Source organism: Microplitis mediator, chromosome 5 (genome assembly GCF_029852145.1).
Source record: "Microplitis mediator isolate UGA2020A chromosome 5, iyMicMedi2.1, whole genome shotgun sequence".
Lineage (NCBI taxonomy): Eukaryota > Metazoa > Arthropoda > Insecta > Hymenoptera > Braconidae > Microplitis > Microplitis mediator.
Genome location: NC_079973.1, coordinates 21,818,021 through 21,844,088, shown reverse-complemented (window position 1 = coordinate 21,844,088; position 26,068 = coordinate 21,818,021). Strand labels below are relative to the sequence as shown.

General features: G+C 37.6%; 1 protein-coding gene and 1 long non-coding RNA gene across 7 annotated transcripts in view; one reads left to right on the top strand and one right to left on the bottom strand.

The window, feature by feature from the left end:
- LOC130667309 (mucin-2-like) overlaps window positions 1-6,982 on the top strand; it is a 71,341-nt gene extending 64,359 nt beyond the window's left edge. For all 4 annotated transcript variants that reach the window (XM_057468810.1, XM_057468808.1, XM_057468811.1 and 1 more), the window contains 3 exons: window positions 5,657-6,097; window positions 6,167-6,656; window positions 6,806-6,982. In XM_057468810.1, coding sequence (XP_057324793.1) covers window positions 6,029-6,097; window positions 6,167-6,656; window positions 6,806-6,882 — 636 coding nt within the window. In that variant the 5' untranslated portion in view covers window positions 5,657-6,028 and the 3' untranslated portion in view covers window positions 6,883-6,982. The remainder of the gene's footprint in view (window positions 1-5,656; window positions 6,098-6,166; window positions 6,657-6,805) is intronic.
- LOC130667311 (uncharacterized) overlaps window positions 1-25,460 on the bottom strand; it is a 150,142-nt gene extending 124,682 nt beyond the window's left edge. For all 3 annotated transcript variants that reach the window (XR_008989827.1, XR_008989825.1, XR_008989826.1), the window contains exon 1: window positions 24,098-25,460. This is a non-coding gene — a long non-coding RNA (uncharacterized LOC130667311). The remainder of the gene's footprint in view (window positions 1-24,097) is intronic.
- Window positions 25,461-26,068: the final 608 nt, after the last annotated feature.

The following is a 26,068-nucleotide window of genomic DNA, read 5'->3' as shown; positions in this document are numbered from 1 at the left end:
CTCGCACACATATAATCAAACGAAACAGACCTTGTTGCACTTACATTAACAAATGGAAATTTCAAATCAGCCGTTCTCAGATATAATCTGAAATTTCCGAACAAGAAGCATTTCATTCGATAAATAATAACTTTACGCATCGAATGAAATATTTTATTTAATGATTTGGGTCTTTATCTATGAAAACGGTTCATTTGAAAATCACCTATTTCACTCTCTTAAACATAAAAATATGTTCAAAATTAATAGCTGCTACAAGTACACAATTTCATGTGTGTCATGAGTACGACAATAGATGCATCTACTGTCTAGTTTTATAGCCAAACGAGATAATCCCTGGTACATTTTTGCTTTAATACCAGTACACTAGACTTGGAACTGGGACCTGAAGATTTTAGGATCTAAAGTTTCACAGGCGCGGAAAAAACAAGAGATGCATTGTCTAAATACGAGTATGAAGCAAAGCCTTAAAAAAGTAGGAGAATGGACGGACCGTTTGAGCATATTGACAGACTAACGATCGCAGGGAACAAAGGCCAGTTCGTTCAGCGAGTCAGTCACGTGATGACGTGATGAACCGTTTCCGGCGGCGAATCAACCCCGTGCTCGCAAAGCGGGCCCAAAATAACGCTTGAAGAACTGCGACAACCCAGCACAAGACAGACATCAATCAGTTAAAGTTTAACGTAACCAAGTTGGTGCCTGCTTCAAAGCAGACCAGGACCAGGTGCCCTATACTCTTCTTCTTCCTTCTCCTCCTTCTCCATTATTTGGGACTGGCGGATGCTGAGATTGAGACTATAGCTGGTAGATGATCAAAGAAAACGGCAAACTTTCGGTTGAGAAAGATATGTTTGGTGAGGCTGCCGCGTAAAAAACGTTTATGTTGATGAGGTATCTGCGATATTCGATCGAATTCCTCGGATCGAAACGTCGCGTCGTAGAATTGAGGATTCGAGAGCTCGTTGTTACACAGTCGGGTCGTTAAGGGATGTCCAAATAGTAGGCCCAGGTAAATTGAAACAAATAAATGCTATAAAAATTAGTGAAGCATTTTAAATGATAAACGGTTAATAGATTTAGCGCAGAGGTTCTAGTGACGTGCTAGATGATTTTAACGAGGCCTTGAGGGACTTGGGAAGAAGTGAACGTCGTCGTTGTCGTTCATCTGGCAAGAGGGTGGAATATCGTCGCCTGGGGAAGTTGACACGACATTCACCCCTTTTAGTCAACCGAGAGTGCGGTGCAGGGTTTATATACTACAGACTGTGTAGACTACAGACTCGTGGACGGAGAAGAGAATAAGTGAACGAGTAAAGGCGCCATTGGTTATCTGATAAAGGGCGGAGGACTTTCTCCGGCGGTATTCGGATGGAAGAAAAGGGTTCGTTAGCTAGTTTGGACTAGTGGTTGCTGGGTAGGCGTTTTAAATGCATAACTAATGAGACAGTTGTTGGCCCTGGTGTTGGACGCTCTTATTTTATTTAGTCCACCAAACTCTCGCCTCGTCGATCCCACGTGTCATCGATATACTTGCGCCTTTAAGTCATTAAATAGTTATTCGACTTCACACATTTATTTAGTATTTTCAAAGTATTATTTATAGTTATTATGCTAAATTAATTTTCACGTCGAGTTGGAGTATTAAAGCGACAATATTTGTCTGACGATAACTTTTGAATACAAGTGAAATGTGTCTTGGTAATCGATGAGAATTTGCTTTGGACACAAAACTCATCTTCAATTAAACCAGCAATAATAATAAGTGACACGTGAATAATAATTATGTAAAAGTTACAGTATAATTTAACGCGGTCATTTAAATGTGAAAACCTGTCGTCGATGCTCAAGTGTCAATAAACATTAACAAAAATGTCAAAATATATTTCCAAGTCGTACTAACTTTTAAAAGCAAATTCGTGTTTTATCAGTTGTATTTATAGTTATACTCATATTATATACGTATATTTGTATATAAGTTTATATATATCGTAGGTTGCAGGTAAGAGTTAAGTATCATTGGCGTTTAGTTGAGGAGAGAATATTGCGGTTCGCCAACACCATCAGCCTGAAAAGTCTTTAGTAGTTTCCTCAAGCTGGAAAGTAAAAGATAGTGTGTTGTGGTTAAGACGAGGACCTTATGGATTTGTTGTGGCAAGTATTATGAAGGATAGGAAGCCAGTAAAGATAGTGGTAGTTGAGGTAGGTGCTTGAGGTTGCGAGCAAGATGAGTTGAAGGATGTTGATGGGGGAATCGTGGTGAACAAGGAGTTGCTAATGAGACCGTATGTAATTAGGGAGCTCTCGCGGCCTAATGAAGCGCTTATACCTCAGCTAGTAACCCTCTAACACATATACGTATATATGCAGACACATATATTATGGATACGTACTACAGATAGCGCATGCTCAGTATGTAACTGTTTCTCACATGTTCTTAAACTTAGAAAATAATCTGATTACACTGAGGCTGCGAATAGGATTCCTCTGATGAGCCACACAGAAGGATGGAGCTAATACTGAAGGTAGATCACGGTGACGGGACAACTTTGGCAGCTACACTTAGTTTAGCGCAGTGTTGATCACGCTTGCAGAGCAAACTTGGAGGATCTAAAGGGTCTTGAGATTCGAATGAGCTCAAGTTGAAGCGAAAGGAGAGCAAGGAGTAGAAGGGGGAGGGGGTGTAGACGCTGAGAAGTGGAGAAGAGATACACCTTCGCACGACACGCTCTCGCATCTCTCGGAGCGACCATTACAGGATTAACCTTTCAAGGATATTGAGACCAGCACGAGCGAGATTATTCGACGAAACACCAGGAGCCATTAGTTGTAGGCCCCATTGCTTTAAGTTGATACATAAATTATCAGTACATTCAGATTTACTCTTCTTATCAATGGAAATATATTTTTTTTGTCCTCCGTTTATTCGACTCTAAATATTTTATTTTTAATAAGGATTTTTTTAATTTGAATCGTTTATTTAAAAAACCCCATAAGTCATGTTTTTTACGAAATTGGGTTTTTTGCATTTTTGGGTTCTTTGGATGTCCCTCCATAGAAATCAATCAAAATATGCAGCAAATCAGCGTTTAAAAAAAAATTAACGGGGTGACAGCAATTTCATTTAATTGAGAAACCCCATAAGTCAATGACTCAAATAAACATATGCAGTTTTAGTTTTACAGAAATAACTTTCTTTTTTTTTTTATTTAAATTTCGCGCTTTTTTGGGAAATTAATTTCAAAAGTTGTTTTATTGTTGACTGTTATATGACTAATTAAAATGTTTAAATTAATTATAATTTTTTGTAATTTCTGAGTTTCAAAGTTCAAATACATATTTAATACTTCATTTTATCAGTGTAATAAATTATTTGAGTACAAACATTTAAAAAAACAATGATTTTATAACTTTTTTTTCCGTTTGGTTGAGAAACACCATAAGTCAACCAACTTTAAATAATTTTTTTAAGTAGTTTCAGTTAAAAAATTAAATTTTTCTTATTGGAATCTTTTTGAGAGACGCTAACATTATTGTACTCAATTATTTATTGATTATTTTAATGTCAAGTTTTTCCAAAAAAATTTTTTTTGTGTTTCCTGAAAAGTTTTGTTTTCTTGACTTATGGGGTTTTTTAAATAAACGATTCATTTATAGTTTTAAATAAATTTTTGTTGCGTATGATTAATGACAGTAAATATTTAAAAAATATTTTACATAACGTTTAAAAGCGAATGTTTGAGATACAAAAAATTTTATTCGTTTTTAATTTATAAAATTCTGAAAAAAATAATAAAAAAAAAGAATGCTTGGAATTATAAATGTAGGCTGTTATCTCTCAATTCACTCAAGGGAAGCTGAAGAGCAGGAGCAGGAGCAGAAGTAGATGAGCTGAGCAGAAAGTGTCTCTTTGGTTCGTGCTGGTTAGCTGGAGTGGCGGCATGGAAGAAACGCGATCAACTCTTTTTTTTCTCACTCTCTTGCTCTCTTTCATTCGTTTATATTCTTATTTTTATTTTTATTCTTATTCTCATCTGTCTTGAAGCCACAGGATCGTGTGGCATGGAGACACACCAGGGAGGGAAGGAGAGTGAGAAGCAGTAGAGACACGGCTACTGGAATCACGACTTAGTCGTCTCCACTCTTCACGGATCGAGCCCGTTATCTTTGCCGATTTGCATATTAAACTAACTCACAACGCGCGGCATATTTCAGGGCCCAAGTGGATATGTAGTGTGTGCATTCGTGTGTGCCCTTGTTGCCATCAACCGGGATCCACGAAAAGGACCCTGTAACCGAGACTGTCGACTGGCGAAAGAGGGCACACAGAGGATGCAAGATAAAAAAGCATTCTGGTATAGAATGGCTAAAATAAAACCTATGAAAAATAAATACATTCAGGCGGTTGCTGATAAAAAAACATTTTTTTTATTTATTTATTTATTTGGTTTTTAAATCGACAAGTCTCAATGACTAACTTGTTTCCAATATGCATTGATAAACCCGTTTGTAGAAGGTGCCGCGGGATTCGATTACACTGATGCACCTCCATGAGAAATGCGACTCCTTAATTGCCTAAAAGAGACATTAGGCTACTAGCTAAATGCTAATTATAATTTTAAATATATACACTGTAAAAAAAAAACGGGGTAAATCCAGGCGGTGTAGGTGTTAAAGTTTAAAGTGTTAAATTTCAACACTGAAAGGGATGTTAAAATGACACAGCCGCCGGTGTAAATATTCTTTACCGGTGTTCAATTATTTTATTTTGTGAATATTTTCACTTACTCGATTACTACAGTTAAATAGTGTTTTTATTAATTAATTAGATTATTGGTGATTGATATAGTGCTGTGTAAAAAATTTTTTGGACCGGTGTAGTGTAAATGTCTCGGTGTAAAAATTAAACCAAATTCGGAGTAAAAATTTAGGCGGTGTGAATTTAAAATTTTGACACCGCCAAACGAGTAAATGTATAATTCATGATCATTTTGCGTTAAGAAAATTAATCATAAAAATATTGAAATGTCCAAAATACTATTTAATATATAAATAAAATTAATCTAGTTATTGATTCAGTAGTTAAAAATATTCAATGATCGTTTGTTGCTCATTAATCAAAATTACAACGAATAAAACGGAATGGTGTAAAAAAAGTAGATTACACCGTAGAAAAATTACACGGATGACAAATTTACACCGAGCGAATTTTACACCGAAATTTTTTTACAGTGTGGGCGTAAAATTGTGTAATTTTTAAATAAATTACGTATAACATAAATAATTATTTGAATAAGTATACAGCAAAATTGAAATTTCCTCTACACGGAAAAAGAACTATTGCTGCAACAGGACTTGGCTCTGTAGCAAGTACAGAATCTATTCCTGTTGCAGCATCAGTTCGTTTTTTTCGTGTAGATAATATTCATTAAATTCTTTTGTTTTTTTAAATGCAATAGTTTTTTTTTCTTATTGCTATACGTAGAATTTTTGTTGTTGTTTTATATCAATTCACCACCGGTATTATGTAGTTTTAACACCGCGCGGTGTTAAAATTAAGTCCATTGTTAACACCGCTCTTTTTATAGTGTAATAGTAGATAGTGTTTAGAAAAAACAAATATGTATTGCTACACCTTTTTCTTTATTCGTTCTAGAATTTTATCATTGTGATGGCGATTTTTATAAACATGAGATTTAAAATTTGATAATATCTGGATTAAATTATCAGTATCGTGACCAGGAAAAGGTCATTGTTGTGTTTTAAAAGTGATAGGCGCAAAAAAACATTAAATAATGTGATCAATCTTTCGAATATGCTTCGACACAATCAAGTGTAATAATAAATTGAATCGAGTTTACACGGGACAATGAAAAGAATTTTATCAAATGTTAAATGCTAAATTATTGTTGTATCACGTTCTTGATTAGCTGTCGTGTTTATAAGTTACTCGGGATACATTAATATTGTGCATTCGACAGTATAATTCATTTGAGTGCATTCATTTAAACTTTAAAAATTTTTTTAAATGAAAAACTGCAGTTTCTTTATAATTTTATTTGTTTCAATAATACTACCATTGAAAAATGAGTCTGAAGTAAGTACAATATTTTTTACAATATAATATTTATTGGCTTTATTTAAATGATCATAATTTCTGAATTAGGCATTTACACTAAACGATTGGATGTGCTATTGTTTAATGAATAGAAAAATTACTACTACTTCAACCATAAGTACTTCAAATTCTGTGACAACAGCTATTATTTCTCCAGATTCGTTACCTACAACTGCTATTTCTCCAGATTCGTTACCTATAACTTCTACTTCTCCATATTCGTTACCTACATCTTCTATTTCTCCAAATTCTGTACCTACATCTTCTATTTCTCCAGATTCTTCGCCAACAACTTCTATTTCTCCAGATTCTGTACCTACAACTTCTATTTCTCTAGATCCTTTCCCTACTTTTATTTTTCCAGATTCTTCGCCTAAAAGTGCTATTGCTCCAGATTCTTTCCCTACTTATATTTCTCTAGATCCTTTTCCTACTGTTATTTTTCCAGATTCTGCGCCTACAAATTTTATCCCTCCAAAAATAGCTGCCTTTCGTAGTACAACTTCTGTGACTCCATTCCCTTCAACTACGACTGATGGTAAGTTTTAGAATGAATGTTACTCAAAATAAAGTCTACCAATATTTTGAGTATCATCTATCAAGTAATTCTACAAAGACCTTTAATACTAATCAGTATTAAACATTTATAAATTAAAATACAGCATAAATTTTATATATTTTTGTCAGATGATGATAGTGGTGATGATGATGATAATGGTGATTTTGGCAGTGGTCATGGATCTGATGACAATCGCGAACTGTAAACTTCGAATATCTTTAGCTAAATTACCATGAAAGCAATAAAATCTGAGAGTATTTAAACAGGACGACAGTAGTAAATTCAAACATCGGAAACTGCTCCAAAGTGACTCTTCTAGGAGTAGTGTACCTTTTTTTCCAATAAAAAGATTTTATTAATTAGTTGTTTAATTTTAAAACCTACACCAAATTCATAACTCATTCGGTCATGACACATAGTATGCAAGGTCCAATTTTCGATGACGCCTTATTTCCTTATCTCCCACACGTCCTTCATAAATATTCACAGCCGATCGTTTTCACAATATTCAAATGCCTGTAAAACAAAAAAAATAAAAAACGATATCACAATCCCCATGGAAATTAATGCGTTGCACGTTATTATACCGCAGTAGACAGTCTAACAATAAAAAAAATAAAAATCCAAATAAATAAATAAATAAATAACAGACTGAAAAAAAAAAATTAAGAATAAGAATACAAAGTCTTCATCATAGCCCGACAACATCTTAATTCGTGATAAAAGGTATTAGGAGACGAAAGCTGTTTGGGTGGCTCCTTTTCGCACTGGCGGGCTCAACAAAACTCTTCTTTCATTTATATAGTCTTCCTCTGAAGACTCGTACCTCTGCATCAGCTCTTTTCTTCAGTTATATACCTCCAGTGTCTAGAGGATGCTCACAGAACACGCAGCCTTCTTCTGCTTCTTCTTCTTCCTCTTCCTCTTCACCTTCTTACTCATCTTGTTCGTTACTCTTCCGAGTATCCGTGGACCGCGACAAGATTAACATCATCCTCTTGGTTACACGCGAATAAGACAACCGACCAATAGCAAACCGGACTACTGGCCTTTCCTCATTAGTAATTACCACCTTCGAAGCGAAAGACCAAAAAAAATTTGGATAAAACGTTGACAAAATAAGAGAATAAACTACCGAATCAAGATCGTTCCGACTCACACCACTTTCTTCTTCTGTATTCAAAAATATTTTTGTTTCATTCTATTTAATTCGATAGCTTCGGAACCTCCGTTGAACGTCGCGGGAAATTCACCCATCCTACAAAAGTGTTTCCCTCTTATAATTATTATTTATTTGTTTTAGTTATAATTCATTAGAGTGATGCGATGTGTATTGTTAATGCAACGCACGTTTGATATTCTCGTGACTCTCATTAGTCATTAGTGCCACGAAACTCGTTGAAGCGCAAATCGGCATCGGGATACTGGCCGAGTGCCAGTCTGTTGATTCATCTTCGTTAGCATCTTCAATAAATGCATTCAATTTTATATATTTATACTTACATACTTATATATATATATAGATATCGATATAAAAATCAATTGAATAGAATGACTGTTGAATTGAGCCGTTGAATATAAAATAATTGAATTAATCGCGTGACTCAGACTGTGTGAAAAAAAATAAAACAAAGTCAAATACCGGATACGGACACACTTGTGTTGAGTGGAACCCAAAAGTTCAGGAATGGGGTCGTCTGTATATTTTTTATGACGTGCTGTATATATAATTAAGTATGTTATGGTTATAGTTATAGTTATAATATTATTTATGATTATAATGTATGTGTTGTATTGGCTGGAATAGTTATTGACATGTTGATGATAAGTTTTAGGATTTTAAAAAACTAACAACGGCAACAGTTAAAATGAAAATTAAATATTACAGCCTTAAGTATGTATTATATGTGTGATGTTCAGGTATATATGTATCGACGAAGCTATTAGTGACGCACGATGCTTCAAACGTCGGCACGTGTTCACAATATTATTTATTATTTATGCTAAATTATGCAGAGCCGGTCCACGCGGCCACTGCACCGGCCAGCTTGCCTATATCTGTTCTGCTATATCCCCGCACACTGAATGCACATTTAACATATTTTATATATAATACATACATACATATATGTATTAATCTGTCCGAAGAGTTGTAAGAGTGAGACGCGACACAATATTTTGTATATCCCGCTGTCAGGTATGCAACCATATTTATATCAATTACGTGTCATTTCTGTAGACTCTGCTAATTGTAATGTAAATGTTACACCGAATCCTTTAAAACTACTGTCGTAATTACTAATTTTTAATATTTGGAAGGTGTGTTCATAATTAAACAGTAGGAACAGTTAAATTTTTGGAGGGACAGACGTGTGGGAAGGGTTTTAATTAAGGTTAGAAGGAGACAAAAATGAATGGATTGATAGCTGGTATCTGGAGGTTTTTCTTCAAGTGTTAGTGGTAATTAAGTGAAAAGCCCCGAGCATAGCCGCAGGCATCGACCCCGAGCCGACGCGAGTAGTTGGGTTAACTTGGAGTCTAACGAGTCTGGAGCAGCATTTAATTCTTCATTAGTGGAGGCCAGTCGGCCGTGAAAGAAATGAAAAACGATCAGACTTTCAATACCTTCTGAGAGTAAATTGCTTTTTGATAGTTGTAATACGCTGCTGTCTCTATCTTTTATCCATTAAATCCTCTTATTTTTCACCGTCTGTTTCTTTTCAAATTATTTTATTTAGGAAATTCATTTAAATTTCAGTGAAGTAACTGTGCGAAAAAATAATAACCCTGTAAAGTGTTAACAGCAAGACTTAACGAACGTAATAAAAATAAAAATGTTGTGAAAAATCGTATAACAACACTGTCTATATACATATTACATATATATAGGTATAAATGTATGTAGATATGGGAGGATGGGAGTGCGATAGAAGGGGTAGTTGGAAAGCAAAGTTACTGACGGCTCGTTCGAGGTCCCAACGGCGCTTTCGGGTTTTGATAAAACGCCTAAACATCAATCGGACTCGAAAACTGGCCTGTAATTCGAGTTCTATTCGGCGCACGGGAAAACAATCGTCCGTAGTCTGATAGGAAGCTAAACGTGCTCGTCGGGTCAATAGATGACCGGTCGAGATACATGTTGGAGGTCGGGTGATGCATCCGCTGAATATGTATGAGCCCGCGACACCCCATAGCACAGAGAGACCGAACCACTATCTGTGGGTGATAGTGGGTATGCTGTATGTCTCGCTGGGGTCTACCGGGCTGCGAGGCAAGGGGGTTGATACATCGAGGGTGGATACTGACTGCTACAGAGGAGTCTAGCATGTGTAAAGGAGTAAACTCTGCAGAGAGATGCTGGATCCCATACGAGTAAGCGAGAAATAGTATAGTGGATCTGTGTGTGCATGAGTGCAGAGCGTGGAGTAGACGCGGGAATTGGAGCCAGATAGACGGAGAATACTCTACAAGAGACAGAGAGAATGAGAGCTTATATCGCAAGAACCACCCCAATGGAAACTCGAGCAGAGTCTCACCCATCATACACACTCCTCTGTCTCCTCTGACTCCTCTGATGCTGCCACACCTCGTAGTCATAGCAGCTCGACATACACACACACACACACACACACACACACACACACACACACACACACACACACACACACACATCAACGAACCAACCCACCAAGGCACATCCTTGTGTGCTCACCTCTCAGCTACAGAGAACTGTCGCGTTATCTTAGGAGACAAAGTTACCTCGTAATTCCTTCGCGAACAGATGCCGATGGTTGCCGCGCGTGTAAGACGATGGTTCTCACCTCAAACTCTGCTCTTTGCAGTCTGCCTGACCTCGCACTTAACTTCTTGTCGTCTGTTTCATTGTCAGATCACGCTGATGCTCAGAACCTCCGTTAATATCTGACTAAATTTATTTTATTCTCATGATAATGTTATTATTTTATTGTTGTGTATGAACACGCGGATTCTCAGTTGTCAGTTGTCAGTTATGAATTATTACCAATGGATTATTTTAAATTGATGATGATACTGATGATGTACTTATGATAATACTACTGCTCGTTGCCGTCCGGTTGAGGAAAGAGGTTTAGGAGAAACGGTTAAAGATATGCCGATAATTCAGCTTTCCGAGGGAGCATCAGCGAGGGCTAAAGACGAGTAGTTATTTGGCAAGGGGTTGATCTGCCGATGAGAATGCTTTAATATATATGATCCACTAAATAGGGACGACGGTTCTGCGTGAGCGATGAAACCCACAAGACAGCATGATATATATATTGCTGGGATTAGGGCACGTTATAGTTTTAAGCTCGTACCATCAGAATGCTCATGGTTCTCAATTAGCTTAATATCCCTTACAATGCCTGCTATCAAGTATTATTAATCGCGCAATTAATATCGATAAATAAATACACTCAATGACAGCTCGATTGTTATTTTTACTTGATCACCGTGAAGATAGCATAAATAAAATACTTAACAGCTGATTGGTTTAATAGAGACAGTTATTTTTCTAATAGCCAATGTATTATTTAATGTTAACCCTTTTATTTTCGTGTGAACTCGTGCACAGTAGCACGCCTCGTTGAGCGCCACTGTAGCTCTTGAGGGTGCTAAATCGCCGCAGTATATATATCTGCATCTATATAAATATACATGTTTGTATCTATATATATATGTATAGGCGTGAGGAAGAAGGGTTGATTCGAAGGAGAAATGCCATGAGATTCTCGCGGGGTTTTACGCGATGGTCCGCCGCGCGGATGCTTTCTGTGGGTGGAGTTGAGGGTGATAATACTCTGCTCTTACTGCCAGAGAGCTATAAAATATATCCAAAGCAATGAGAATAAGCTCCGTATTGCTGCTGGAAGTAAAGGAGTTGAGGGTGACGACTTGTTTAGCCGGGAGGGAGCACCAGACGCTTCATTACCAAGTCCAACTTCATTTCTAACCCCTTCTCTCATATAAATATATATATATACAGCCATGAAAATGGGGTTACACTTGCAAAAAAAATATCCGATGATAATTAACGAGGGTTTGTCTTGACGCTTGATGACTTATTTAAAACCAAAATATTATTTTTATCCTCTGGTAATAATTTGGCTGGCAGGTTAACAAACTGATCAGACATATTTTTTGTTTGTTTATTTATTTTTAAGTCGTTTGCAGTAAATTAACAATACGAGTAACTTACGAGATTCTTAGCAGGCATTTATTGTGGCCGCGCCTTGTGTATGTTTACCCACTAATTACGCCTTAACCGAAGGACTCGGGCGGTTTTTATCAACCGTCTATCTCATAAATGATGCATCGTGAATTACGTTCCTGTAATTTATTTTTATTTTTAATTTTAACTATAGTAAAAAAAAAAAACTGAGCTGTGAGATGTCTTGCAATAACTACAACTAGTTAGTGATTTAATTTTGTGCTCACCTTCGGTATAATTATTTTTTCACTCGGTCTTTATTGCTGGGAAACTATTCTTTAAATCTAAGCTGTAGTTTTTTTGGCGAAACGAGATACTGACCAAAAAAAAAATTAATATGCGGTTTCCGGGCGTAGAATAAAAAAAGGAATTAAGATCGTAAAACTTAAATGTCGGGAGTCGTTTAAAACACTAGGCTGGGAATAATAATTATTTGTTTTTTAAATAAATAGTGTGGGGGCTGTATAAAGTTATGTGATGAGCATGGTGTTTTTGCGAGGTGGATCACGTGTGATACAAGAATGAAAATAAGTTTATAAAATCAAAATAGCAATGAAGCACTGCGGCATACATAAGAAGAGGGAAATAACGCGGTAGTTTATGGGATTCTAAAACTCTCGTAAACTGTCGTACGTCAAACTTTTCAATTTTATGTTTCGGCATTCGAGTTTTTTATTTTTTACAGTTGTCATGTCGGTCGTTTCCACCGTTTAAGGAACTGAGCGCATGGGCTGAGGTTTAAAGTATTTTTTTTGTGGTGAGAACAGTAATAAGGAATTGCAAAAAAGTAAGAACGATAGCATATTTTTCATTTTCTTTTTCGTATATAAAATAAGGGACTTTATAAATTATTGCTGGTTTTCAGGTGAAATATTTTCTCTGGTTATTCTATCAACGGCACAAAAAAAGTTTTATAAACTGAAGTGAAAGTATAGATTTTATCAGGATAAATTCCAAGCAGACATATGTCAAGAAAAATGTTTTCATCTAATACTGTCGTACAGGAATCGAGAGTACATTAGGAACCCTCATGAAAGATCCAATCTCGATAGTATGTTTGTTAGAAATACGATTAAATTTATAGAAGAGGATGCAATCGGACGCTCGTTCACACGTCCGTCATTAAGACCACCAGAGCTTCTTTCACCCCACGTACGTGGGTCCTTGTGCGCCTTAAACACCAGATCGCGAGCCAGACAATTTCGTGTGATACTTGCATCACGTTGCCGATAACATCTTAATAGAGATCAGCGGTACTTTGAGAAGATAATTTGGTTTTCGATCCGGACAGCTGTCGTTGGCGGTCCGGCGATCTCGATCCTCATTTCGGGGCTTAAATTTCTACACGTTATTTTAGGTGTGATCAACTTCTCCTCGCCATTGATGACACTGATAAGATCTCTCAAGAAAAGCTGAATACATTATCATTATTATTATTATCGTCACGACAATAATAATAATTATTTCGTATTATAAATTTGCCATGTAGCCTTTTACCATTAAAGTACATTAAGAATAGCCTCTGGCTGGTAGATCTACATCATCGTGTTTCCCATTCCCATCGTCAGTGGTCTTGTAGACTCGCGGGCATGCACAAGTACCAGTAGCTCAAGTGCCGTACTTAGCGAACCGAGAATCAAGTGGTCTTGAGTGAAGCATTTGATGTGCTTAGGCAAATGTGCCATCACCCACTCGCTGCATTTACAATCTACAACACCGGCTGGCTATAAGTGAGTGAGAAGATTATCAGAGGAAGCCTGTCAGTATAGTTTTCGTGAATGCATACTATCGGATGATTTAGGTTTTGGTGTAGTGTATGATATGCATGTATGAGAGGGAGGGGGGGGGGGTGATGTGAGACACTAGAGTATCAGGGCCAGAAGGGCGTGCTATGTTTTTGTAAAAAGGTGTTGGGTTGGAACTAAGAAGGCCCGTGCCCCGGGGGAACATGAGCAACGGGCCAGCAGGGAGAGGTTACAGATAAAAGAGAATTGTATAAAATGGGGTGCAAGAGAAAATTTTAGTAGGTATGTGTGTGTGGGTAGTGGTAACACATCGGTGTTGAGGATAGTTGAGGGAAAAAGAGAGAATATGACGAGGTGGAGAGGGTGGCTGGCTGGTTGGAAACAACCCAGAGATGGAAAAGAAAGAATTGGTGGATGGTTGATGCCCTCGGGTGATGTAAAAGGTGCTAGAGGCAGTCAGTTACCATTTTCCGAGGCTTGACAGAATAAAAATATTAAAAAAATGTCTGAACTGAAATTCTGTATCTTAAAGTTAGAGCTCGGATGAGCGGTGTGATAAAAATAAAAATATAAAAAATGAAAAGTGTGTGCCAAGTGGAAGTGGATTTTGTCGGAGAGTATGGTGTATGTTAGGGAGAAAAGTCGAGAGTCGTTCCTATCTGTCAAATTTCATTTCACGCTTCCGAGAGTCGTCTGGACTCTACCACGGGGGTAGATATAGATCTCTGGTGACACCTCCGTAACCAGCAGTGAAAGACAGTAAAATTGAGATTGTACTCTTTTACTCAACATCATCTGGGGTGACACTTTTTTTTTTTTTTGGTCGGATAATATTGTTGTTGAAGATAAAAATCATAAACTTGCTCATGCTTTTTGAACTTTATATATCTGTGTATACATCAAAGTTATATAAACGTGTCATTTTTAAGATAACGTTAAATAGATTAGGGTGGCTATAAATTGTTAACTTCAGTAGATTCAACCAGTAATTTTAAGTAGACTGAAAATAAAAAATAAAAACGTTTTAGGATGATGACCGGCAACATGGTCAGCAGCGTATTTCAGTTAAAAGTGGGTATCGATCGACGGAGACCTTGATGGTGTATCATCCCCATGTTCTCTTCTTCCATACACTGAAGGAACTTTTACACTCAAAGCACGTACTCGGGGGCAAGGACCGCCGCAAGCTCTTCTCCTTTTCCCCGTGCGTCTTTTGGAGGAGCTTTGCACCAAGTCTCTCATCCAGTTTCCTTCGCTTCCCTTTGAGCTGATCCGCCACCTTGCCCTTATTCTTAAACTTTTTATTTCTTCTTTTCTTTCTTATTCTTTCTCTTCTTTCAGTACTCTGTCTATTGTATATTACTAAGCCACTCTGCTATCTATTTCTTCAAAGCTCTTACCTACTAACGAAATTTGTTTTTAAAAAATTTTTTCCAAAAAAAACAACAATAACAACAACCGTCATCATCATCATCATAATTCTTGAGTGCATGCGCCAGGAAAATTGCATCCTGCTCAATCACAATTCCAAAGTAACCTACCAGTCAATGCCTGAATAAGTGCGTCGACGTGATTTCATATATAACGTCTAGCATTGTAAGCGTGGATGAGTCGATGGCAGTGTCGAGCGGAAGTTATCGACAGTCAGACAATGAGCCGAATCTATGCAAGGAACAATGCTCATTCTCTTATTGCTTATTGCTTCTCCAACACATCATCAAGGTGAACCGATTATGGCGAACAATTGTCGAGAATCAAGGCCATGTCAAACACATTTGTCTACCGCATTTGGTTTGTCATGAATTCCAAGGTAAATTTTCGAGTCCAAGACATTCAGCGCGATCCGTTGGTGTTGATGTTGACTCTACCATTGACTTATCCCGAATTCCAAGTCCCGGAATGTCTTGAAATACCAGAATAATCACTGAAATACAACAATGGAAACCGAAAATCGAATTAGCCGTTAATCATTGGCCAATAGCCAATAACTGTTCCATAACCAAAATTATTTTCCTTTCTTATTATTTTATTTTTCCTCCTTTTGCGCCTCATAAATTGGTCCCTATTCCCACGGGACAAAGTTAAATCTATCACCAATAGAAATAATAATAGTAGTAGTAATAATAATAATAGGGCAATATCGCGAAGGAAAAAATTACCCGTGCATTAGCTTAAGGGCCACGGGGGTCGCTGGTGTTTCCGGGTGGGTCATAACTATCAGCAGCAAGTAGATTGTAGCTTGTAGGAAATATGATGGCGTATATAGTCCAACTAGTTAGTGTATCTGCGTGTGAGTGTGTGTGTGTGCGTGTGTGGGCTAACCAGCGGTCCCTGTTGGGCAATAATGCCCTTCTTCGTAACATAGTAGCACAATATCGTCGGTTCTTTATGCGAGTACAGGGCAAATAGATCACATTGCCGACTAATAAGCCGTTTGGTGTGTGCCGGCCAACCCCTCTTTCATACGCGCCCCAAAATATATATACTTTGTCTCTCGGTGTTTTCTTCCAAGCCAGTTTTACTGACTTATCTGGACTTTTTTTGCCACCCCTCGCACAAATGTATATAGATATATATGATTTTTTTTATAGGTATGTTGTCGCAGTCACACTCACACTTCAGAGCCGCGTCCCGTCGAGTCACGTTTCCCGTTTTCCTACGAAATTCCAGTCGTCCATCAATTGTGTTAGGCATAGCGCGTCGTCGTCGAGGGGCGTCCAGCATTGTCATGGTAATACGTGTAGCAATCGATCCGCCTCATTATGTCACCCAAAGAGACCCCGAAGTCACACGAAACCTCGTGCCGGATTTTTCTTTTTACCATTTTTTCATGGGAAACTATAGGATATAATAAGTAGTATATATACATATATGTAGCACATTGTTGGCTGATCGTTCAATCGCGTTCAATGAAAAAGAATAAAAATTCAAGTGGATTCATTTTTTGCAAGCCAATTGACTGGATTATTATTGTAACTTGAACCGCTTTGTTACTTACGTGCCAAATAAAAAACTCACTAAAAAGTCGTTGGTAGTTTATGAATACAAATAATTTTAAAAAACAAACGGACACATGTTTTCAAGTAGTTTTAGAGTTTCTGTCGGTAATTTTGGCTGTAACAAAGATAATACGTATAAAATGTTGAACTAGCTCGATTACCCGTCTAATTATTTAGTGGTACGATAGGCTAACTTCATCTCGTTTAGACAAAGTCTGCGGTTCTCGTCTCATCCGTTGTGCCGTCTACTCTTCTCTACTTCGGCAACCCTATAGACGGTCATTGTTACCTCGTTACCGTACCCTTCAACACGATCTTCCGAGTTAAATAGAAAGAGCGATGGGATGAGAAAGAGAGAGAGAAAGTGGGTGTAAGTGTGAGTATTGCTGGCAAGTGTCTCTGTTGGTATCGTGGATGCCGACCCTCAACTACTTCGATCAATTCAATAAATGTCGAAGAAAGCCAAGATTGCTTTTCTCCTCAAGCTTCAGCAAAATTGGAATAAACTAGGTGTAAGATAAAATCAGTTCTTCACCAGCCAAATATTATTACTATCATATATATATCTTCTTATAAATTAAATAAATAACTCCAGTATTTACTGAATCATCGAATTGCTGTTTGAAACATTGTTTTATTATTAGCATTGGCGGTGATTTTATTTTCCAAGCAGATCATTGATCAATAAATGTTTTGTGAAAAAATGGGACGAAGAATATTCACAGTAATGGCATTCGAAATCGGAAGTAGGTGTTTCAGAGATATGTGTGTGAATAAGACAATAGGGTGGAGATGGTCGACAAGCTTAGCTAGGCAGGCTTGCAATCAATACTGTTTCGGTATTACGATGGAAACACTCTCGCTCATGCTCTCTCTCCGTCCCTGTCTCTGGAAATGCCTATGGGTTTCCACACGGGCGTGTAGGTGAGACGAGAGAGGTTCAGCCAAGAGGAAAGGACACAGTAGTGAACGGGGAACCGAGACAGTGTAGAGTATAGAGCATAGAGCTGTGTGTACAGCAGAGAGTAAAGGGAGGACTGAGAACGGAGGACTGAGGAGCAGAGGGTAGGATCGAGCTCCGTGGTCCGCATACTGATGTCGTCGTTCAAACTGAGAGTTTAACGAAAAAAATAAACCGAAACAAAACTAAAGGGAATGACGCCAGCAAAACTGAAAACAAAACTCGATTCTCGAGATGTCCAAAAATATCTTAAACAAGTTAAATATAATAATAAATAATGCTTTCAGAGCAGAAACCAACAGAATGAAATCAAGTAAAACCTGAGGCTGTTGAAAACGATCTGGACTAGTTCTAAAAATCGTCCAAGGTCTTGTTCGTAAAAAATTATTTACAAGTTGGCTTTGAGTGTCTACAGAGGTATTATAAATCTTTTCACACGTATGCTGATGATAATCTGTCAAAAATAATTTTTCAATTCTCGGTATGGACGAGTGCAAAGTAGTTTATTCTAGATGGAGTTAACGAGTGAGAGTATACCCTCTGTCTAAGTTAAGTCAGGGTGCGACTCTCGAGGACAAACGATTGGCCGCTCAGGGCACTTTTTGGACGATTAGCTCTGGGTAAAAGATTTGCCGGAGCAGAAGGTATCCATCGTGTGTGCATCAGCAGCGGCAGGATGAGGAAGAAAGGAAGGAATATAGAGGACGAATGGAGGAGCTCTAGTCCTAGCGGGTGCCAGTTGTTGTAAACTCTTGTATGCGCAGGTAGCCTCGAGCGATATGTGTATACATCGTGTAAGAGGGCGTTGGAGTGTAGGAGAGTAGTAGTAGAGGACGACGAGAAGAGTCTCCTTCATTCTTTCTTTATTATATTCTGCAAAAAACGCAGCAGTTCCAGTAAGTGGGTACTTCTGAATTGGCTCCCCCTCGTTCCACTCAGTGGATCATCATTCGTTCGCCGAAAATTCGATCATTATGATTGCTTATGATGTAAATGATGCCCGGAGGCAGCAATTGTTTCCAGTGGAACGAGCCCGTTGGCTGCTCCCGGCTGCGGGCCCTCCTCGCATACCCCACACGTACCAGTCTAAACCAGCCTTAGTGCCAGGAGGCACTAATCCAGAATAAAACCTGGACGCACTTCTAATCCGCTCGAAATTCGCTGTTTCAAGGCAAAGGTCGATTCCGTCGACTCTTAATCGCCAATGCACGAGTACTTGGGACACCCCCTGGGGCTTTTTCTTCCTCTCCGTCGTACCTTCTTTGGCTCTTTTTCCTCATTCACCTCCCAAATCCCCCTTCTAATTTGTGCCCGGCGTTCCCTTTTTTTACGACCGTAATTTTGAATTCTCCGCTAAAAATCGTCGAAACTGTATACGTAGTTGTTTTAGGCCCTCGGACTATTATGAGCAGTAGTAGGAGCCCCGAAGAAATTTATCCAAAATGAGAGAAGTGTAACATTCGTTACACGCGAGTATGTGAGTATCTTAAAATAGGTGGGTGTTTTTGGTTATTATATATATAGTATAGAAGCTTGTGCCATGTACGGATATAATTTTATTTTATATTTTTTTATATATAAATTTTTTATTTTTATTATGTCGTTTTTTTTTGGTCTTTTGGTTGAAGGTTGAGTTTTGTGCGGCCCATCATAACCATTATAGTAATTTCACGGTACGACGTCTATTCCACGCGCTCAGAGAAGCAGGACTAATTTCATTAGGGATAAATATCATCATTACGTCTTGCGACCGTCCCGAAAATTGGCAAGGTTCGTCCGGCTAAGATTTTTTTTATTTTATACCGGCATTCACTCATACAAATATATATATAACCCGTCACTTTTTTCCCTACCCCGGAAGAACTGACCGCACCCCATCACATGTGTGCGTATACACATATATACTAAGGCCCACTTTAAATCTACTTTTAAATAATATCAAAAAATTATATACATTTGAGCTCACAAATTAATAGTGTCCCTATATCCCTAATTTCATCGTTGATGTTATAGTTATAGACAGCCTGATATATTTTTTGACTCTATAGGCTCATTGTTGTTATTATTTATTGCATATTTATCATATCTATTATGTATATTAAACGATGATAGATAAATGTAGTATTTGATTGGACTGGTGATGAAGTGGACGAGGTGTGCGTGTGAAAACAAGATTGATTCAGTGATGTCGCAATCAAGTCACTTTAACGGTATAACTAGTGCACAGTATATATATATGTATATAGTATAGTGTATAGAGCTAAATAGTGGAAACTCTCCGCAATTGAGAATTGAGTTATCGATATTCTCGACACGCGAGAGATCGAGTTGAGTCGCGCGAGAGACGAGTAGAGAAAACGCGAGGAAACGATTATCTCCATTATTCGCACATGTAACACACCGGATTAACGGATCAATATAGAGCTATGCTCTTCTTATCTCAGCATACCGAGGATACCGATTGGTATATCTTGAAATACATCGAGTTTTAAAGAAAAAAAACCAAGAAAAATAATAATAATTCAGAGACCAGTTACTTGGAGTATATCTGTCACTTTGGCGCTGCCGCGTAGCGTAACAACCGATTGCTGATACAGCAAGACTAATTGTTGCCGCTAATTGACAAAGTTCTCAGGCTCGAACGCGATTGATTCTCAGTATTAGCTGTTTGTAACAGCTTACATGTTTTCATTTTTTTTTTTGCCTCTATGCATTACTCGGGGACCAAAGCTGCAGACTTGTAATAACGCCAATAACTTAAATCTTGACAATTTTAAATCCGTGAGAGTTCATTACGGGAAATTTACGATTACTTGGGTCAATTATGTTTCCTTAAATAATAGTCAAACTTATTATTATTTTTAATTAATGGTTTGAACTAAATTGTGGAAAATTTTAATTCTTTAGGCCTTGAACTTGATGACGTATTTTTCGAATTCAGTGACACCGAGCGAAATAAGGGCGAGTAAGTTTTTTTTCCCCTGTGGAAAGTCGAAGACAGAGAGTCGACCACCGGGGTAAGTAAACGTGCGTATTGCGGCCGACAGCTGTCAAATAAATGTTAAAAAAAAAAATATAAAAAAAGGAGAGAGTGAAATAAAATAAAAAAAAATAAAAAAAAGAAACGAAAGCGCTAGCCGAGCGAAATTTCAAGTGGGTCGCGCGCGAGCAGGGGTTGCGATCACCCCCGGGGATCGTGAGTAGAGTGCCCTCGGGACCATATCGAGGCCGTGAAATCTTTTCGACTGGGAATATAAAGATCTGAAGATCCTATCGCGCAGTCGTACGGCTTCATAAATCTATAAATTGATATCGCAGAATATTATTTTATAAATTATTATTATATTAGTTTCATGTATTTTACTTTACACCATTCATTTAACTCTCGATAGATAATTCATAAATGTTACCAACAGTCGTGACATTTATTGAATAGAATATCAAAATAAATAATTAAATCCATTAAAATATCTCAGTTAAGTTAAATTTGTCGTTTTTACTATCAATAATTAACAGTCTACTAATTTATAATTTCATTCATAGTATGAGATTTCGTACCATTTATTGCTCGATATAATTATTCAAAACTTTTACTGAATGTCTTTCCTTTAAATAAATTTTTTTAAATAATCATGCAGTAGAACATTTAACATTTAAATTATTTATATAATTGTCCAACACAAAAGAAAATTTACATCAAAGACCCAAATGCAGAGTAAGATGTAGAAAATTTGCTTTGAACGTTAAATAAAGTAAGTGAGGAGATGCGACTTGAAAGCCTGCGCATATCACGCGTTGTCTTTAACATCACCCTTGACTCTTGAACACACTCGACAACTCTACTACTATTCCGTACTGTGCAGTACTATACTGTACTCTGTCAGGGGTTGGCTGTGCAGTGGCCGGAGGGCGTCGAGGCGCGTCGGCGAATTTTCGAGGGTGGTTTCGCGCGTCAATGGTTTATCAAGAAGCACTTGTTTAAAAGGCACCCTCTCGTCATGTTGCATCGCATCGCGCTGACATGTCCCAAAAGCCAATTCGTCTGTCCAATTCATACATATATACCATCAACTTACCCACACACATGCCTAGATATATTAAACTTAAATTTTCAAATGCGGTACGAATGAATGAACAAATGTCTGTGTAAAATAACCTCAATGCTCTCGTCAGAGGGTTAGAATATTGGTTATATATGTATGAAGAATGTAGATAGATACACAGGGAGAGAAAGAGAGTACGGAAGAATATGAGCAGGATAAATGTATTTGCGTTAGCCTCAAGCTTTTCAAGCGTACACGCGTCGTTGACGTCGCCGTCGCCAGTCGTGTCTCGGTAATTGAAGTTATTGCAATATTGTGTCCTGTCAACGAACCCTGTCCATCCACGTTCATTTTCCTAACACTCTACTGTGGATATATGTAGTATATACATATATACAAGCTATTATATAGATGGGTATCAGTATTAGAGTACAGAGGAGTAGAAACGAGGCCGTAGTGTGATATGGCGGCTTGAATGTATAACCGAAGAGACATTAGATGAGAGAGTGAAATGTTTGAAGGGAATTGTTGTTGCCATTGGTACTGTAGAGATGTGTAGAGGAGAGTATGGATACACAAACCACGTCAACTTAGTGGTAGAGACAAATTATTGTGTAACATTTGTGCAGAGATCGCAACAGAGTTGCACATCCTGTTTGAATTCTGTCACGAACTAATACGCATCAAAAACACAGACATCCACTGGTGTCATGACAGACTAGACACAAAACCGATGTGATGACGATGAGAAATTCATGAAATTTACTCCACTTAACTTTTGCGAATCGATTGCTGTTGATACTCAGCTTGAGCGTTTGATTGTTTTGCTGATGGCTGATGCACAGAGATTTTAGGATAGCAGGTGAGTAGGTGACGGTACAAAGTTTTTTTTTCTTTTTTGATCGACGGGATTTTCACACCGTTGAATATTTACGAGCTACCCATCATCGCTATCAACCTCGTACGGGCGTATTTCCGTTTTAGTCGCTTTTTGAATATTATTCAAAGCAGAGTACGCCGATCTAAGCGACTGCGATCATGTTTAAAAACCGTAACGCTTGGATTATTTTTATTTCGAAAAATAACTTGCGGAAATTTTGTAACATTATTTTGAGCTTACAAAATATTTTTACGACAGCGATAATTTAAGAATAGTATTGATTTTTGGGAAATAAAGAAAGGATCAAATGAACCCCTTGATTCGTGCGAAAATGAAAATAACTACAGCCCCAAGTAATCTAGAGACATAATCGTCTTATTCGTTCCATGGCTATCCCTTTGTTCATATTCGTGTGTGTGTCTATCTATCCGCTAATGTATGCACCGTTTTTAGAACGATTCCAGGCGTGTTGGAGTCCACAGCCTTATATTCCCCCGATGAAAACGCCGGCGGGTTTTATAGACGCAAGTACAGGGAAATAAAAGAGACTGTGGTGCAGAGGACCTCGTTTGACTTTATTGAATTTTGGGACCGTACCGAGTGGGAAGTGAACGAGCACTGAAGTAAAATAAAAAATACAAATTACGAAGGGTGTGCGATCTCTGTCTATTTGTATGGACAGAGATATCCATTCATATATATATATATATATATATATATATATATACGTACTTGTGTAGCGGAGTGGGAGGTTAAATTAATTCACATCTCGTGGCAATGCTTTTTATGATGTAACTGCGGTTTGTTAGCCGTTATTCAACGCGTCAATTGGATTTCGTGAGTCGCCTACTCTATTTTTTTTCTCTTACATTATTACAATACTTTCTCTTTCAGTTATTTTACAAAACTAACAATATGGCATCATTAAATATGTATGTTTATTTATAGAGTAAAACATAAACAAAAATATTTAAAAAACTTGGCAGTACTGCGCGATGTAATTGACGATAAATTTGTTTGCGTGTTTATTTATTCAGGTTCGTTGTTTGTTTTTGTAAGTAGGGAGACAAATGTCGGGAATGAAAATATAAAATACGTGCAAGGTCACGTTAGTTTAAAAATATTATTTATGAGTAAGTGTAAGTATAAGTGTAGAGAAATAAAAATAATGTGGAGTATAAATCTGTGCTTGTGTGGGTGGGTGCAGTTACAGAGAACAAGAGTATAAAAACCACCAGTTAATGGACCGTTTTCATTGACACAAAAAGATTTAAAAAAAAAAAAAAAACGAAGCTAAATTCCTGCATGCTCTCGTTATAGAGGGAACGATAAAGCACACCGCGTTATCTCGTTGTACAGTCAATTAGCGTCTGTGCCAAAGTCGTCTCGTGAGTGCATTTTAATGCATTACCGGCGAGAAATCCACCGCCTTATATCTATTATTTCGATACATTGCTAAAATATATATTTGATAAATCATCCACTTTTTAGCTGCGTTTCGATGATAATAATAATTAAATAAAAAAAGCTAATTTTATATTTATTAAAAAAAAAAAACTTACCAAGACCGGAAAAAAAAGTTAAGCGTCTTAATCTCCTTATAGTGTGGGTCCCACCTCCAGGTCTCTGCCCACTCACTCTATCTCCCACGAACTCTTAAGTTTGTTCGAATTGTTGCCGACAGAGCGACACTAAGCCGAAACCCACGTGACTAATATCACACACAAAATAACTTATACTAGCCCGGCACGGTGCGCACTTTGTTTGGGTAAATCTCCATCAGACGTTGGTCAAGCTCATGCTGCCCACTCTTTCAGCATACATGTATTCCGGGTTTTCATCCCTTTTATCTTATCCGTGTACTCAATTCAATGGACTCTTACCCTCAGGCTGCTCACAAAGTTAATTACTATCCCTTTCATTGAAATTATTTTTCCAGATTTACCCTTTGTTTACTTTAATTTTCGCTAATTTTTTCTTTTATTTATCCGACTCTCAGCATTAAAACCACAACCTACTTTTTTCTGCAGTTCTCTTTGTTCTCATTTCCTCTCTGTCTTTATATAAATAATTTTTTTTCCTTATTATTTTTATATTCTAAGCGTACTTCCACCTTGTCTCCGCTAGATTATCTTCCGTTCAGACTGTCTTGTGTGATCGTGATCACACAAGTGAGTACTACTGAACAAAGACAGAAACAAAGATGATACAAAGCTACTGAGGATTGCAAAAGGTATAAGTAATACATAGGAAGACAAAGAGAGAAGTATATACGTCTCCACGTGTTATAAACTGCTTCTTATTATATTTTTTGAGGTACAAACCACGTGCAGGAAGATATAACAGCAACAATAATAATAAAAACAATAACCAATAAACAATACAACAGCAGAACAGACGACAGAAGACAATCCAATAGCGTCTCAGTTTCTGTACTCTTCCCTGAGTATATTTTTGCTTTACTTGTTCTACCGAGAAGCAACGTGCGTTAGCGACTACTATCCAAAGCTCAGAGCAACGCTGCGAGGAGCTGCCACGGGGACTTTAGTGTGTATATACCGGGAGAGTATGGTAAGTAGTTGCACCCCTGCCAGCTCTGCTACCGCCATCGCCACCGCCACCGCAGCAACTCAACGCAGAGCTATCGTCTCTGACCTATGGGTACTTCTACACTCCTATACTCCTCGTAGTTCTGCCACGTTGCTCTCTTCCATTCCATTCTATTCTATTTTATTCCATTCCATTCTGTTCCACTCCACAATCCCCACCCACACCAGGTCTACTTTATCCCCCGTCCCGTCTCTCCCCTATATCCTGAGGATCGCGCTCGTCGCCGCCCCTCACGTGCCAGCTTTTCATATTCTAATACACATCAGACACTTGAATTATTTTTTTACGACTTTGTACGACCACACATATTTTTTTAATCTGTTTTAATTATAATTAGTAATGAAAAAAAAAAATAATAAATTCATTTTTTTAATAATTTGTGGTAAATAATTTGTTATATCTAACTATCGAGTATGTATCGAGTTTGGTGATCTCCGGGCACATAACCCGAGGCCAAGAAAAATACGGCATATAGAGTATTTTGCCTTATTAAGCTCTATCTGTAACTTTAATCTTACTGTTTAATAGCAAAAGTACACAGAGACTTAGCCTTGTATGACCCGTGAGAACCTTACTGAAGAATATTACTGTCGTGTGTTTAAACAGACATTGCACATATAAATAAATTCTGCATAAATCGTGTGTACTCTTGCTCTTTCTCTCCCTCATTTTCCTGTTCACCAGAGTCCTCATGCCCTGTACTTGTAAAAATTTTAAGTACCAGAGCACCAGCAGTGTGCCAACCCAACGGAAGTCTTAAGCACACCCTTAACCGCTTTGAGAGTTTTAACGTACATTGAGTCTATCTAATGACTTTATACACTGTCAGCTGTCATTTTGAGTAAAGTTGATATTACATATTTGAATGCAATGTATGCATACCAACAACTATTAATAATTATGATAATTATTTACTTAATCAT